Source organism: Empidonax traillii, unplaced genomic scaffold, assembly GCF_003031625.1.
Source record: "Empidonax traillii isolate 1590-97213 ecotype Southwest subspecies unplaced genomic scaffold, ASM303162v1 scaffold22:size5013007, whole genome shotgun sequence".
NCBI lineage: Eukaryota > Metazoa > Chordata > Aves > Passeriformes > Tyrannidae > Empidonax > Empidonax traillii.
In genome coordinates this window covers 693,896-709,752 of record NW_020955215.1, presented here as the reverse complement: position 1 = coordinate 709,752, position 15,857 = coordinate 693,896, and the positions used below count along the sequence as shown (strand labels likewise).

Sequence of the window (15,857 nt, the reverse complement as noted above, 5' to 3'; positions counted from 1 at the left end):
GAGATGGAAGTCACTGGATGTAAAAGGGAGGCTTTGAGAGTTTCAGTATCTCCCTGTACACCTCCCTCCACCACTCCGCCAAAATTCTCAGAGGGTGCCACTGACACACGTTGCTTAAAATGTGCTTCTACCCTGAAAAGTCGTAAGATAAAAGCAGCATCTGCCCATCTCTTGCAGGTTCTTGCTGCTGGTACTCAGAACTAAAAGCCTTTTAGCAGAAAAGTGGCTCCAAGTGCCAGTGCTGAGTGCTGGGCCTGTTGAGCTGCTTTCTCTGGGTTACATGGAATATCTCCAGCAAAGTTAAGCTCTGTTCAGTTATCAGCAGATTTGCAGCTACATGAAAAGTATTTTACAGTGGTAGCAATGCACAAGAGGGAAGGGAGTTCACCTCATTGCCCCTTAGCTTTGTTACTCTGAAGGTTGTTCAAGTATAACTAACAAAAGTTAATATATTAACTCTGTGAGCTTATCAGTCTGTCCGGTGGAGTAGGGATGTGAAACAAGCAGGTAACCTTATTTACAGCCTTATTTTTCACTGTGTAACCACAGTTTCCATAGGTTTGCACAGGTGATTCTGGAGATTTCACATCAGTGTGTTTGTGAAGTGTTGCTCAAGATCTCAAGTCAAAGGATCTGCTTAGGTGCCACTAGTGTAATATTTAGGCTAAGCGGGATATTCATTGCCAATGTTGGTGTGGATGAAAATGATTTGGTTTTCAGATCACAGATGCATTTGCAAGCTATGAAGGATGTCACTTTGTTTTTCAACAAAGCACTCATTTGGTAATTACCAGATAAAGGTAGAAAACCACAATACGATTTTTATGGAGTTGCAATGCACAGATAACGATAGATCTGCGAATCTCTTTGGATGGTCAGATCACTTCTGATGATATAATCTGTAATATATTGAAACTTTTGTGCTGTCTAGCTTGGATCTGGGAAGTTGATAATGTCTGGGATGAGACTTGGCTTCTGGCATCATTTGCAGAGTATGTGCTTTTGGATTTTCTCAGAGCTTCCCCATTTTGAAGGTCCTAATGATCACTCTGAGCCAGACCATCACAGTGGCATTCATCTCTGTCAGAGCAGGAGAAAAGGACTTTGCAGGGTGTGTAACTTGTTGTGTATCTGCACAGATCCTGGCCCAGATGGGCATGGATGGTTGATTTCTGGTGTTACCACAATATTAGAACATTATATTGTAGTAATTTAATCAATAATTTTTAGTGAAGGGGTTTTTAATGTGATTCCTCAGACCTACAGGGCACAAGTCCAACACTTTCCCATATTTGTGGGATGCAACCTGCCACCTTTCTTTGTAGGCCTCTATACCTGGTCTAGTCTGCAGCAGCCTGGAAATGTAGTTTCAGTGGCAATTTTGTTGAGTCTTGAGCTGAACACACCTCTAATGGATCAGATCTGCGGGAATTCCTGCTACTGAGCTAAAGAAATCTTTCCTGAATGTGAACTCCCAAAAACTAATGACATGATTGATTTTTTTCAGATGATTCTGAGAACATAAAAAAGCTGCCTGACAAAAATTTATAGTGTTCCAAGAAAAAGCTGTTCAAGGTTGAGTTTTATATATGGCAGAGCCTTATTCTTAATCCCAGAAAAACTCCCTTGGATGAAATTTACTGTAGAGTTTTGGTCTTAAGCAGAAATGTGGCAGAGAAAATTCCAACCCATTAAATTCCAAGCATTAAAAACTACCAAAACTATTGGAAACAGGACCTTTAATGGACCATGTCAGGTGATGTTAGTAGCAAGTCATTTTAGCTGCCTCTCAGCTCTTCTCTTTGTCCTGTGAGCAAGATCTACCACTGCATTCAGCACTTCCCCTCGCTCTGCCAAAATATGGCTTTAAATGAGTTTTCACAAGTCAGTTCTAAAAGGCTTTATTACAGAAACAGTTCACGCCTTAAAGGAGTATATTTAGGTCTTGTGAGAGATGCCAAGCTGCAAGCTCTGGAGGCAAATTCTATATTTATAAACAAATCAGGCTAAAGTCATCCCAAAGTATCCTCTGTCTCCAAGTGAAGCGTTCAGCCTCACACTGCAGGGGCTGATGACTGGGGTGATGCTGGTGGTGGGACTGTGATTCTCATGGTGATATGAGACCAGTCTGGCTGCTGGAAACTGGAGGGGAGTCCAGTACAAAGCTGAGCAGGGTGGGGTCTTCGTCCTGTCCTGCTATTCCAGCATTTGAGAATCACAGAATCATTAAGGCTGGAAAAGACTGTCAAAATCATTGAGTCCAAGCAGTAACCCAGCCCTGCCAGTTCCACTCTTAAACCTTAAGTGCCACATCTACATGTTTTTTTAATGCTTCCAGGGATGATGATTCCACCACTGCCCTGGGCAGCCTTTTCCAATGCCTGACCAACCTTGAAGTGAAGAAATTCTTCCTAATATCCATTCTGAAGCTCCCCTGGCACAACTTGAGGGTTTCCTCTTGTCCTGCCTCTTGTTGCCTGGGAGAAGAGACTGATCCCCATGTGGCTCCAAGATCTTTTCAGGTGTTTGAGTGGGCACAAGGGAGAGAGACTGACCTCTGAGTGGGCACTTGGGAGCTGTGACTGAGGGCCGTGAAGTTCATAAGGGCACTGGGGAACCTTCTCTACAGGGACACGGGGCTGTCCAGCCTGGAGAAGGTTGTGTGGAGACCTCACAGCCCCTTCCAGGATCTGAAGGGGCTGACAAGGAAGCTGGAGAAGGACTCTTCATCAGAAACCGGAGTGCCAGGACAAGCAGGAATGGATTCAAAGTGAAAGAGGGGAAATTTAGGTTAGATATAGGGAAGAAATTCTTCCCTATGAGGGTGGTGAGCCCCTGGCACAGGTTGCCCAGAGAAGCTGTGGCTGCCCCATCCCTGGAGGTGTCCAAGGCCAGGTTGGACGGGGCTTAGAGCAGCCTGGTCTGATGGAAGGTGTCCCTGCCCATGGCAGGGGGGTGGAACTGGATGGGCCTTAATGTCCCTTCCATCCCAAACCATTCTGGGATTCTGTGACATCGAGTGACGCCCCAGTGAAGCACACGGTGCCGATGTCACGGGGGGCCAAAGGGAGGCAAGGGGCGTCCTGCCTCCGTGCAGCTGCCCTGGGTCATCTCCACCCTCAGTGCTCTCTGTGCCCAATCTCTGTGCCCGGGCAGCGCTGTGGAAGCGTCCCAGTTCCCACCGGTCCCTGTCCATCCTTTGTGCCATCGGGCCCTTCCCTCACGTCCCCCCACCCCGCTCCCCGGCCCCTCGCGCGGCCTGCAGGGGGCGCCCCAGGCGCGGCGCGCGGCGGGGCCGCCAGGGGGCGCTCGGTGCCGCGGCGGGCGGTGCGGGCGGCGCGGGCTGGGGGGGGGGAACCGCCGCCCCGCCCGCCTTCAGTCGCTGCCGGAGCCGCACCGAGCGCAGGGCGCAGCGCTGTCCCTTCAGCACCGCTCCCCCCGCGGGATCGCCGCACGGCAACCGGCCCCTCCGCCGCCTCTCGCCGCCTGCTTTGCAGTAAGTAGTGCCCGCGGAACCCCCCGCCCCGACCTCCAGCCCCGCCGCCCCTTGGGGGAGCCGGGAGGGGGGACCCCCGAGTGCCCCGGGGTGTGCAGGGGAGGGGCTCGGTACCCTCAAAGAGGCTGCAAAAACTCTGTGTGTGTGTGTGTGTGTGCGTGATCAGAACGACCCCTAGGGTCAGTGGGAGATGGCTCCCCGTCCCTGTGTGCCAGTATTCCCGTGTCCCCTGTTCCCGTGTCCCTATGTCCCCGTGCACGTCCGTGGCAGTGGTGGAGCTTGGTGGCTCTCCCGGTGGTGCTGGTGACATTCCCAGCAGTGCTGGTGGCTCTCCCGGTGGTGCTGGTGACATTCCCAGCAGTGCTGGTGGCTCTCCCGGTGTTGTGGGGTCCGCCGTGTCTGTGCTGACATCTCAGGGGGGCTCAAGGAGCGTGTCTGGGATGTCCGTGTAAGGCAGGTGTGTCGGTGAAGTGAAGTCCCGTTCCCTGGAACCCAGGGACCGATGCACCACCCCAAAGCGAGCAGGGAAAGGCAGGAATCCTCCCTTTCCCGCTGCCCCCGTGACATTGATCACCCTCCTGGTTTTAGGTCTGGAAAGCAAGGTCCAAGGATGGTGAAGCTGGGGAGTAATTTGAACGACAAAAACAACAAACAGCCATCCAACGAAGATGGTTTTCAGACAGTTCCTTTGATCACACCTTTGGAAGTAAATCACCTGCAGTTCCCGGCTCCGGAAAAGGTAAAGCAGAATCAGATGGTGCTCCTGCATGGTTGTGCACACGTATGTGCCCCGTGGTTTTCACTGGGCTCTGGTGATAGGAACTGTGGCATATTTTATTCAATAAATAAAAAGGGGCTATCTTTCATAGTGTGTTACCCATTTTAACATGGCAAATAAGCACCCAACTATCCCCAACTCCTTTCCTCTTCAAACCTTCCCTCTCCTCCCAAATATTCTTAAATACAACTGGAAAAAGCTTGGTGTGTTTCTCTCGCAAGTGCTGGAGAAACAGAGGAGCAATTTACAATGTGTTATTATCAGTGAGATTAATGGCCTGCATTGAGAGTAAGTAATGTGATAACTCTTCTGAAATAAGCAGCTGTTTTAATTATCTCAGTGAAGCTCCGTTTTCTTGTCCGTGGCTTTGCAAAGCTTATTTGGGCACTGAGGATGCTGATTTCTCTGAGGAGAGTGGCTGAGTTCCTGGGGAGCAGCAGCCCAGGGGTTTGTTTGGCCCTGGCAAGGGGACACGGTTGCCCCCTGCCCTCTCAACTCTCTCACACCTGAATGCAGCACTAAGATTCCAGGAATGTGTGCTGGCGATTGGCTGTGGGATGTGGTTGGGATTTTTTGGATGCAGCATGTGCTAGGAAATCTTTTGTCTCTGTTGGTGCAGGGATGATGCACATCAATATAACCTGGTGAGGACATGATGAGACTGTAAAAATCCATATGCCCCAGCAGTCCTTACCAAAACAAAGCCTGTCTGCAATGTAGTTCCCAGATACCACAGAGGTGGAGCCAACTCACCCCAAAGTACAGACAGAATGATTAGATCTCACAGGATAATGGAATAACAGCAAAATTAACACTGATGATTATTGAACATATATCCTGTTTTTACGGTGGTACAAAATGAATTTTCCCTAAATAACATTAGGAGAACATGATGATGGATGTGATAAACCTGCCTAGGTAGACAAACTGTGTTTATTTTATGATAGAGCTGAGTCAACTACATTGACATCCTGGGAACCAGAGCTGTGCCATACAAAGGAGCTGGTTTCATTCTCCATGTGCCTCGTGATGATCAGGTGCAACTTTGCTGCATCCAGGGGAGTTACATTTCCAAAACTGTTGTGAATGAGAGGCTAAACCAGCCCTTACCTGTGACTGATAAATAAGATTAAGCAAAATAATTCGGGCAAAGCAGTATGCTTTGTCATAAATGTCTGAAAACCTGAGAGGAAACTATAGGTGTGTAAAAGTAGCTCCTTTGATGCCACTACAAAGGGCTCACTGAGATCAGCCGGTGTCACACGATGTGAAATTTAAATGACTCGTGGATCAGCTGAGACATGGATTACCCAACAAGAATTCTTTCAGCCTGATAAAGTGGTAATGAGTGTTCTCACGACCACCATCTTCCAATTGCCTGTTGGTGAACAAACACTGGAGTGTATTGGTCTGCTGTGATTCCTTGCTGATTTTTCTGTTTAAACATGCGTACATCAATAATTCACGTGTTGTTAGGTTACATTACCTTCATTAGCATACATTACTGTCAGTGCATCTACTGACATCCATATTTTTCTTTGCTGGAAGAGTGGGATGTATCTCCAGGCGTGCTGAGCGTGATTCAGAACTCATTAGAGTCAGAGGTATTGATTTCTGCAGGCTGTGGTTCAGCTCCTGTGTGCAGCAGGCCTGGAGGTAACGGGCTGGAGATCCCTTCAGTAGGAGGAGAGGTTATTTATGATAAAAGCAAAATAATTCGCAAGCTGTTTCCTTTGCTCTGTGTAGAACAGGTTGTGTAGGGGTGAGCTCACTCCAGGGCAGAGGGGCTGTTTAAAGACCTGCTAATAAGGAGCTGAGCCTCAGGTGAAAAGCTTGGGCAGAGGTTAAGCGAGAGGGGGAAATTGCAGCTTTGTACTTAAGAAAGCAAAGCAGCAGCAGCTGCTGCTGGATTCAGTCAGGCTGTGAGTCTGAGGCGGAGTCGACATGGATTTCAAATATTTCAGGGTGTATTCTTGCTTGGTAGTCAGGGGGCAAGGTTAAAAAAACTACCTAAAATTGACTTTTTTTTCTGTCTGTTCCTGAAACCTGGCAGCAATTGATTTTTAGCCTGGGAGAGCGAGAGCATTTGGTGAGATGTTTTCTGTGCCTCCTGCATGGGGTGCTGCAGGAGTGACCAGAGCTAAACCAGCCCTGGTATTGGGGTCTGTGGGCGACAGCTCAGCAGGGATTTAAAAGCTCACAGGTTTTCTGCAATGCAAACCCAATCCTGCTGACAGCAACCACAGGGAGGCAATGCTGCCGGCCAGCTCCTGCCTCGGCACTCAACAAAGAGCTGGGCATTGTCCTGGCATTCTCCTGTGAGTGAATCCTAAAAAAACCTCCAGCCCTGCTAAATATTCCTCTTTCTGAGCTTCTCTTAGCCCTTAGAGGGGAATCTTCTTTTATGAAACTGTGAGCTCTCGACCTGGATCTAACCTTGGGGCTGGGGCAAGCCGGGGTGCATCAAAACCACGGCAAGGAGGTTTGGGGCTCTGTCCTTGCTTTGGCTTCAGTCTGTCTGGTAAAGGAGGAGTAGTAACAGCTTCAGATAATGATTCAAGAGTGTACAAGATCTGTGCTGAGCAACCCACCTTCTGTTACTGCCAGTGTGCAATAATGCCTTCACCTGCTGTGTATTTGCCAGCTCTGTTCATTTATAGGCTTTTATTTTCTCAGTTGAGTTTTAGACAGCCTATATGCAGGTTGAAGAACATCAAACCTGTGATTTGTCAGATCCTTAAAGCACCCCACAAAGCCTATGGCATTTATGGACTGAAAATTGTTGTTTAAGGACTTTAAATACCTCATTTTCCTTCATTTTAAGGATATTTCTGTAACTTGAGTGACTCTCAGGATTAACCTCTGTAGGTGTTTCACCACAGCTTTCATGATCTCTTTCAAAGTGTTTTCTATGTCTGGCTCCCCTCTCAGAGAAAGGATAGGGAGAAAGAATAAAAATAATGAGGCTTTTGCTTATGTGATATAATCCCTGAAGCCCATCTGTTTTCAGATAGTTCCTTGATTCCAAGAAGTGGGGGGTGACAGGGCAAAACTCTTTCTTAAAGGTGTACTTAAATTTACTCTCTGTCCTTTGGGAGGTGCTTTCCTAACAGGCTTGTTTCTCAAAGCACTGTGAGCTTAGCAGCTCCCTCCGACTTCATCCTTGATGCTGCTGGAAAACTGCAGGCAAGAATTCATGAGGGTTTAATTTGGGAATCTTTTGTTTTTAAATTAAGGGCCACTGGACTATTTCTTTTTCCACCAAAGGAGGATGTGCTGTTCCTCCTGCAGCATCAGCATTCTCGTCCTTCTGTCAGCAGTTGTGTGGCTGCGAGGGGAGAAATGTACCCAGGATTGTAATTTCTCCCCTAGGGTGCTAAACCTGCTGTGTATTTATATTTATTGACTATCTTCAATCATTTCCCTTGTCCCCTGTTCTCTTGCTGGGGCAGAAGGGAGAGACAGGTGCTCTTAAATCATTTTTGCACTGCCTTTTTGCTGAAATCCATCCATGTAACACCAGTAATAGCCCCATCACCAGTGACAAGCCCTTGACTTGGCTTTTTATGTATCTGAATTTCATTCTTCTGATTCAAAAAGAAAAAAAAAAACAAACAAAAAAAAGAAGCCTTTTATCTTTTAGGACCAAAGGGGTAAAGGCGAGCTGTTGCCTTGTTTTCTGACAAAGTGCTTCAGCTGTAATTGTGTCTCTGCAATAATAATGCTAAAAGATGTGCAGCTTTTCAGGGACCATTCTGTTCACTGAAATTTTAAATGAGACCAACAACTGGGAACCCCTTGGTCTCTGGGCTCACTTCAGTGTAATCCAGCAGGAAATGCCTCAGTTCTGGCAGAAAAATCCTAATTTTGCATAACACAAAAGTGCATGGAAGCTATTGTCAGGGCTGGAAAAAACATCCGGCATCTCTTTTGTGGTGAAGGCTGCAGAAGGCTTATCATGTGGTCTATTGTTCTTTATTTTGAATGCATCAGGAGGCTTGAGAATTAATTTCTCTAGTGGCAAATTCCTGCCATCCACCCCAACAAAGAAAAAAAAAAATAGATGTAACTGCTCTCTTCAAATGCCTTTCCCGCCCTGTGCTCCTGCCCCTTGGCTGAGGCCATGCGTTTACACAGAGCAATCAAGAGTTCCTGAAAATCAGGGGGTCCCTTGTGTTCACAGCCTGTCCCTGTTGGTTTAACAGAAAATAATGTTTGGTCCTGGCCAGCTGAGCAGGAATAATTAATAGTAGCTGGATGAGTGCTCTTGTACCTCGGGGACTGCTTGGAGCTGTGTCCTGAAACACTGATGTCAGCCTGGCCAGCCTGAAGGCACATGTGGTCTAGGCACTGTGGGGCTCCTTTCGGGGTGTGTGGAGCTGTTTTTGGGGAGCTGCTGCACGTGGTGGGGCCAGAGGCAGCTCAGCCTTCCCCTCCAACGTCTGGGAGGGCTTTGGATGTAGCCGGGGACAGGCGGCTGTGCTCCTGTTCATCTGTTGGTGAGGCTGGAGGGGTGGGGCAGGGATACTAATGTGGCAGGTGGAGGAAGGAGCAGTGAAAGGGAGGAGGAGGTTGCAAATGGAAAGAAAGCGTGAATAAAAGAAAGGAAGGGAATAAAAGGACAGCATTGCAAATATAAAGGAACAGCCAGGCTGTCTTGTTTTTCCCCACCCTTTCCTTTCTCCACTTGGGATACTCTACCTAATCCCCACAAATACCAAAGTCTGAGCCTTCCTCTCCTGTGACATTGTCCCTCTCCTACACTGCAAATCCATTTGTCCTCTAAATGTGTATTTGAACGTAAACACCACCTCTGCTCGTTAAGCTGTAATAAATATTTGCAGCATCTCACTCTCTGGCAGAGCAATGTTTCTGGGGGAACCTTTTTGATGTTGTTCGCATGTTTTGGACAGCCCTCCTTGTGATTCTTGGCAGTTCACGCTCCTCTCCTTTGGATATCAGTGCTGCTGTTCTGGCTTTCCCCTCACACACCAACCCCTCCGCTCGCAGGTGATCCAGGGCTGTGCCACGATCCAGGCACTTGCTCACAGGCACCTGGGGAAGCATCCAGAGGCCTCCCGTGCATCCAGATAAGGTGTTGCTGCTGCACAGCTTCACTTTGAACATCCCAGGATTTGTGTAGCCTGTGCAGAAATCTCCCTCCTTAACTGCACTGCCATCAGTGTCTGAATGAGGGGCTTTAAAGCTGCCTGGTTTTGTGAGCTCCACTGCCTCTCTTAAACCCAGTTATGTCTGCACTGCAATTCCTGGAGCTGCATTCTGCACAGACAGCAGGAATGGACAGAGGGAAGGTGTGTGAGGATATGGAGGTTTGGCTGAGGCTGTTGCAATCTATTCTTTTCTCTAACATGAAAGCCAGTTGCTTAGGGTGGAAGCATTTCAGCAAGACTGTAAAGTGAACCCCACATACCAGTTACTGACTGGTCTGGAAAGGAGAACTGGGCAGCACCCTTGCCTGGTGTAAATCAGTGCAGTTTAGAGGAAATCAGTGTAGCTCTGCTAATTTACCCCTGCACATTTGCCTTCACTACAGTTGAGAGATTGATTCTTTTGTCTGCTTTGGTAAACCTTCTCCTGGATGAACCTACTGAAATAAATTTTTGTCACCCCTTCCAAACCTCCTGTGGGTTCCTGCTGGTTACGGTCACCTAGGGATTTGCATGGAGACATAGCTGGATAAATTCCAAGCTCCTTTTGTGCTTGGAGCTGTGCCTTTCCCTTCTCAGTTGCCTTCAGCTCCCAGCACAGCCTTTGCATTCTGTGCTGCCTTTCACTGGTGATGCCAGGGCTGATTACATTTGCTGTCTTTGTCCTTTTGTGATGTTCCTTATGCCTGGAATATCCTCCTGGCGCTGATTCAGGAGACTACTTTTTTCCTACCAGCCTCTGTGAAACTCATTTCCAGCATAACACCCATTAGATGAGGGGTAAAAAAGCAGAGTACTGACCCTGGCTTTCTCCACTGACCATGGATTTGATCGAAGGGATCTTTTTCTTAAATTTTCCTCCTTTTCATTTTTTTTTTTCCTTTTTCTGCTTGATATTTCAGGCATGTTATGTATTCAGATAGTGACTGGGATGCTATGGGCACTACCATTACCTACATCCCAAATGCCAATTTTAACACTAACCTTTGGGATCTGCCTGCTGAGATGTGTCCATCCTATAGATTTGAAAGTGTAGCTGTCTTATCCCATGGGAAGGGACACAACCATAATCATTTGGGAAAGTTTTAAAGACCTAATTCTCTGGAAATCTGGGAATTTGCAGCATGGTGATTGCCAGGGAGTCTGAGAATATTGGTTTGTTCACCTTTTCCAGTGTGTCCTGTTTCTAGCAGTAGCCAGGGCAACAGTCAGGAGGTAGTACAGGAGATGCTACATGGAGCTGCTCATGCCTAGCAATGTTTCATCCTAAACCTGCAAAGAAAAGGATTGTTTTAAGCTCTGAAACATGATTTTCCCATCTCTTTTCCTAGATTCCTTTACTGCTAAGTATTTTAACTTAGCAGTATTGTGTACGTCTCATTTGCTCTTTGAAGCTGGCTCTGTGTGAGGATTAGGGCTTGCAGGTCACTGGAGAATTCTGTGTGAGCAGGTAGTGAATTTTGGCTGTTCCTTGGCTTGGAGCACAAGGGGAGAGAACTTTCCTCAGTCACAGTGGGTTTAGTGCCAGACTGGAGGTCACATTTTGCTGTCACCAGACACCTGGGCAGGTGCAGGGGGACTCAGGCTGATGCTCAGTTGGGTAACCAAGGCAAAGGAAACCATGACATTGGTGCCAGTGAGAAGTTTATATTTTTCCTTCTCTCTCTGCAAGGAATGAAGGAAGCTGTGGAAAGGAATGAAGCTGAGTCTTATTTTCATTTAAAAGAGAGCCTGACTAATCCACATGGAATCTGATTGGGGGTGTTACAACCATTTTGTGGGACTACAAAGTCCAGCTTTGAACTAAGAAACCTTTCTCCTTGGTAGCAGAAACACATTTTGTTTATCTCTTCTGTCAATCCGACAGCCACTCCGAGTGAGAGACTCTTCATTATTAATAATCTCAGGAAGTAGTATTTTAAATTTTTATGGCTTGTGCTTTGCAGCACCTGAACCACAATATATTACATGCACCATGGCAGTGAAGTGGGAATTACAGCAGGGCAACATGTCCTTTTCCAAATGAATAATTTAAAGTTTTCACAATGCCTGTTATGTTAAATATTATTACTCATTTCTTCAGGGAAAACCATAGAGCTCAAACGCAAATATAAAGTGGCAATAAATGATGTTACATTTAGCCAGTTGGAGACAAGACCCAGAATTCATATCAGTTCATTTTCTGAAACACTTACTTCATCCCTTTGCAGGAAAATCCTTTTTAAGGTTCCATGCTTAATGCGATATTTTTCCATTTGTCACATTTCACGTCTACTCTGCTCCTTCCTCCTCAAAGCAAATGCTTTTAATATAACCCACTTGGTTAGAAGCTTGCTTTCTTTTTCCTTTCAGCGTCCCAAATCTCTAGATTTCCCAGCACTCTCCTACTGTTTACCTTCTCAAGGTTGTCAGTGATGGATTTCCTGCTGGTGTAGGCTGACTCTCATCTGTTGTTTCTCACCTCAGCACACCTATAATTTTCCAAAGCATCACTACAGAGAAGATGCCTGGTCCTTCATTCATTAAAGCCAAGGAAAGGTTTCCTATTGATTCCAGTCATGGCACTAGCATTAAGCCTGGAATAATAAGTGCATTTAGGTTTAGGACTCAATAAATGTATTAGCAAACAGTATCATTACAAACATCTTGCTTATGTGGAGCAGCGTGATGGATATGGCTTGTGGTCCTGTTGTGTTGGGGTTTTATAACTTTCACAGGCCATTCCCTACAGACTGCTTTGAGCTCTTCCAGAAGAGTGAGGGATTGGAATGAGGAACCAGAAGATGCAAGAAAAGGAATAGAAAATCAAAACCTTTCCAGATAGGGGGAGTTTTATTACATCTGCTGACCTAGGATGGCTGAGAAGGACAATTCTGCAGAGAGCTGCCATGTTCCATAGAGCATTTGACTTCCTTCCCACCCCAGTCACACTTTGCTAGCCCTTAATCCCAAGAAATGTTATATCTGTATGGAAAATCTGCTGGAGCTACTATTATCAGTCATTATTGAAAGCCTGAGAAAGACAGTGCACTGTAAGTAGCAGCGACCTGTGGTCTAAACTCCTGACTCTGCCACCAAATGCTGGTGTGACTCAGCACATTATTGAGGTTCTTTTTTTGTCCTTTTTTTCCCTCCTCCTCCATCAGTAGTATGTTATCCTGGGGTCATGCTGGTGTGCACAGTGCCTTGGGCACTTGACTAAGGATTCCCCAGGATCCCCAGCTATCAGCTGGAACTGGCCGTGGGAGGGTGCCTGAAGCCAGCTGAAGCTCTGATCGGCCAAAGCACTTAAATGCACACTTAACTTTAAATATCCAGCTAATCCTGCTGATGTTAATAGGACTACTTGCATGCTTAAGTGCTTTGCTGAATTGGTAATTAATTAGTTCGAATACCAGATAAACCTGGTTAAGGAGGAAGCTTCAAGGACTGCAGTGTGGAGTCCTGTCATTAGATGTGTCTTTTTGGTGGTCCATGGAAGCCCTTTTCTCTCTTGTGTTCTTACAGTCACTCAGCAAATCTCGTCTCGGAGGCAGCTTTCAAAGAATAGTTTTCTATCAGATGTAGAATAAAGAAAGTCCCAGGTAATTTATTTGTGTCCCCTTTATTGCAGCTGCCATAAACAGCACAGTCTCTGCAACCTAAAGGTAGAGGGTGTCTGGGAAATAGTGTGAAAACTTTTAAGGACAGGTCACAGCAGCAAGTTAATTTGCAGGGAGATCCCCTGAGCTATATTCACCTGGGCTCCATCCCCAGTACAGACTGTAAAGCACTACGGAAGGGCTGGACTAAGCTGGCAGGGAGGCTGCTCTCTTTGGTGGACAATCACAACACACCAAGTGGGGCACAGTTACGAGCTGGTGCTGAATCAGGGCCTAGAGAACAAAACACAAAGGCTGACAAGTGTCCAGAAAGAGTATTTATCCAGCAATCACAAAGGCTCGGACAGTTCAAAGAGCTGTTGGGACTGCTCTTGCTTTTTAGTCTTAATTTGCAGGTTGCTTTAAAAAAAAACCCACAACAATAAATTAAATAAATAATAAAAAAAATAATAATACAATAATTCTCTGCTCCAATAAGCTCACGGTTAGGGACACCGGCCTAGGCCAGCCAGACCCTTCTCACCAGGAGGACTGAATTAAGACAAGCCTGGCAGAGCTGGGAGCAGGAGCTGAGAGCTCAAGGAGACAAGTACAGAGGATGGGCAGAGAGGTGGTTTGTGCAGTGGGAGTGGAGAAAGGGTTAATTGCCTTTTTTGTGAGTATTCTAGAGATTACTTGACCATTTAAGCACCGGTTGGATTCAGTTTATTGTCAGTGCTCAGGAGGTCCGAGCACAGCCAAGCTGCTGCCAGTGCTGGAAGTTGCCCCCTTACGGCAGCTCATTTCCAGCAGTGACAGATCCCCGGGAAGGGAACGAGGAGATGAGCGTTTCTTTCACTTCAGTTTGCTTTGAATTGCAGCCTGCACAGGAGCCCACTGTTATACTCACTTCCACTGGTTTCAGTCCAGAGTGACTGCCCAAGTCAGCAACGCTGCAGAACCCACAAGGAGGGGGGATGGGGATCAGTGTGTTTGCTGTGGCTTGTAATAAACGCCCGGGAGCTCTCCCAGGAAGCCTGTCGTGGTGTGAGATGAATGTACCTTGTTTGCATGGAAACAGTGGGATCCTGGGCTGGGATGGAACAGCTCCGGGGCAGCTGGTGATGAATGAACGCTGATCATTGCGCCGACTGTGGAGTCGGGGGGGGGTTTTATTACTCCACATTCAACGGCAATTTGGGTAGCATTTCTGAAACTTTACTGCCAGGAATTTTTTTCTCACTGACAAAATGGAAAGAAAAGGTGAAGAAGGAGGGATGGCAGAGAACGGTGAGGCGGGGGGGGGGAGAGCAGATCTTTCCCACCCAACTCAAACATAAAACTGGAAAATGAAAACAAATCGGCCAACAAAAATAGTAAAAAACCCCAGTAATGCTAAAAATATAGAAAAGTTTCTTTATAAGATTATTATTCCTTTTCTAAATTTGCACTTTTAACTTTGCAGGAGTTTGCTCAGGGTGATTTATTTAGGCTACAGGGGACTGAGCAAGAGGTGGCTCTGTTCTTCTAAATGTACACCCCATGCCCTCAGCAAAATTGCATTTTTATCATTACTGCCTCAATATTGAATGCTTCCCCCCCCGCTGCAGGTTTTCAGTTTTCTCTTTGACCTTTGTCATTTGATTTCTGTGCTCTCCTTTAAAGAGGAGACCTCACCGACTGCCCTGTCTTTCTTCTGCTGAGTAATTCCACCGGGTGTCTGACAAAGATACTTCTGGAGAGCCGACTTTTAGCTTTTGCAATGCCAAAAGGCATTTAGCAAACGTACTTCTTACCTCTTCTACTAAAGCTCTTTGATACCTCTGCGAATTTCTCTGAAAAACTCTGACCAGCAGGCTGACTCTGGCTCTGTGCACACTCATTTCACTGCTGGCACAGTCAGCAAATTGTGTTTCAAGTAGCTTCTGATCTGGCTGGGGACTGAGCGTGGTTATTTATTCACAGACATGATAGAATTGCTACTGGACCTGAATCTGATGCCTTGTGAAGGGCTGTGTGGGTTTATTTTCAGTCTCATGCTGTATCCCTGCAGACAGCATAATTCAGGCTTTCCTATTTAGAGCATATTGGTTGAATGTAACAACAGTGGAAAAAATACCCATAAGAAAACTGGTGTTGATGGCACAGAATGGAAGAAAATTAATTGTATTTAGAAACAAGTAAGGTTTTAATCTGATTTTCTTTCTTTTATTCTGGCTTTGTGGTCCTTCATTAAGACCCAGTGTTAGAGTTTGTGAGAAAGCCCTCATGTAAATTTAAAAATTATGTCTGCAGCTAAGATTTATACCAAGCAGGAAGCATGAATCTGGGGGAGCTGGATATTGTTTAAAAACAGAATGACCGCAATTTCTAAACACTGGTTGGCAGGTGTTGTTGGCTGCGACTCTGTAATTTTCTGTACTGGGTTTACAAAAGGCCAGCAAGAAGACTGGAAGGCTGGCCAGCTGCATGAGTCCTGAGTGCACTGGCCTCCTTTTGAGGGAGAAAATGAGGTTATTGCTTGTTTGAAACTTGGAGCTGACCCGGGCCAGATGGTCTTGGTTGGAGAGTGAGCTTTGCTTTATTTTGGGCACAGTGTGCTGGACGTGGTGGGCAAAATGGGGTTTGATTCAGTAGTAGGTTCAGAGTAGTGCTAGGATTCATCCCAAACCTGTCAAATCGAGCTTGTCCCCATTTGTCATTTCCCATCATCTGTGTTGTGGCATCTGAAACCCTGAGCTCCAAAATGCTGATATAAATGTATTTGAGTGGTTTTTTGTCCCCTTTTCTTCTCAAGTCTTAATATTGCAAATGCTACTGTAATAAATACTGTT

The 15,857-nt window shown here is 46.4% G+C and overlaps 1 protein-coding gene across 1 annotated transcript in view; it reads left to right on the top strand.

Moving 5' to 3' along the window:
• The first annotated feature begins 3,365 nt into the window (after positions 1-3,365).
• NSG2 (neuronal vesicle trafficking associated 2) overlaps positions 3,366-15,857 on the top strand; it is a 35,031-nt gene continuing 22,539 nt past the window's right edge. The window contains exons 1-2 of the mRNA XM_027901193.1: positions 3,366-3,496; positions 4,085-4,235. Coding sequence (XP_027756994.1) covers positions 4,107-4,235 — 129 coding nt within the window. The 5' untranslated portion in view covers positions 3,366-3,496; positions 4,085-4,106. The remainder of the gene's footprint in view (positions 3,497-4,084; positions 4,236-15,857) is intronic.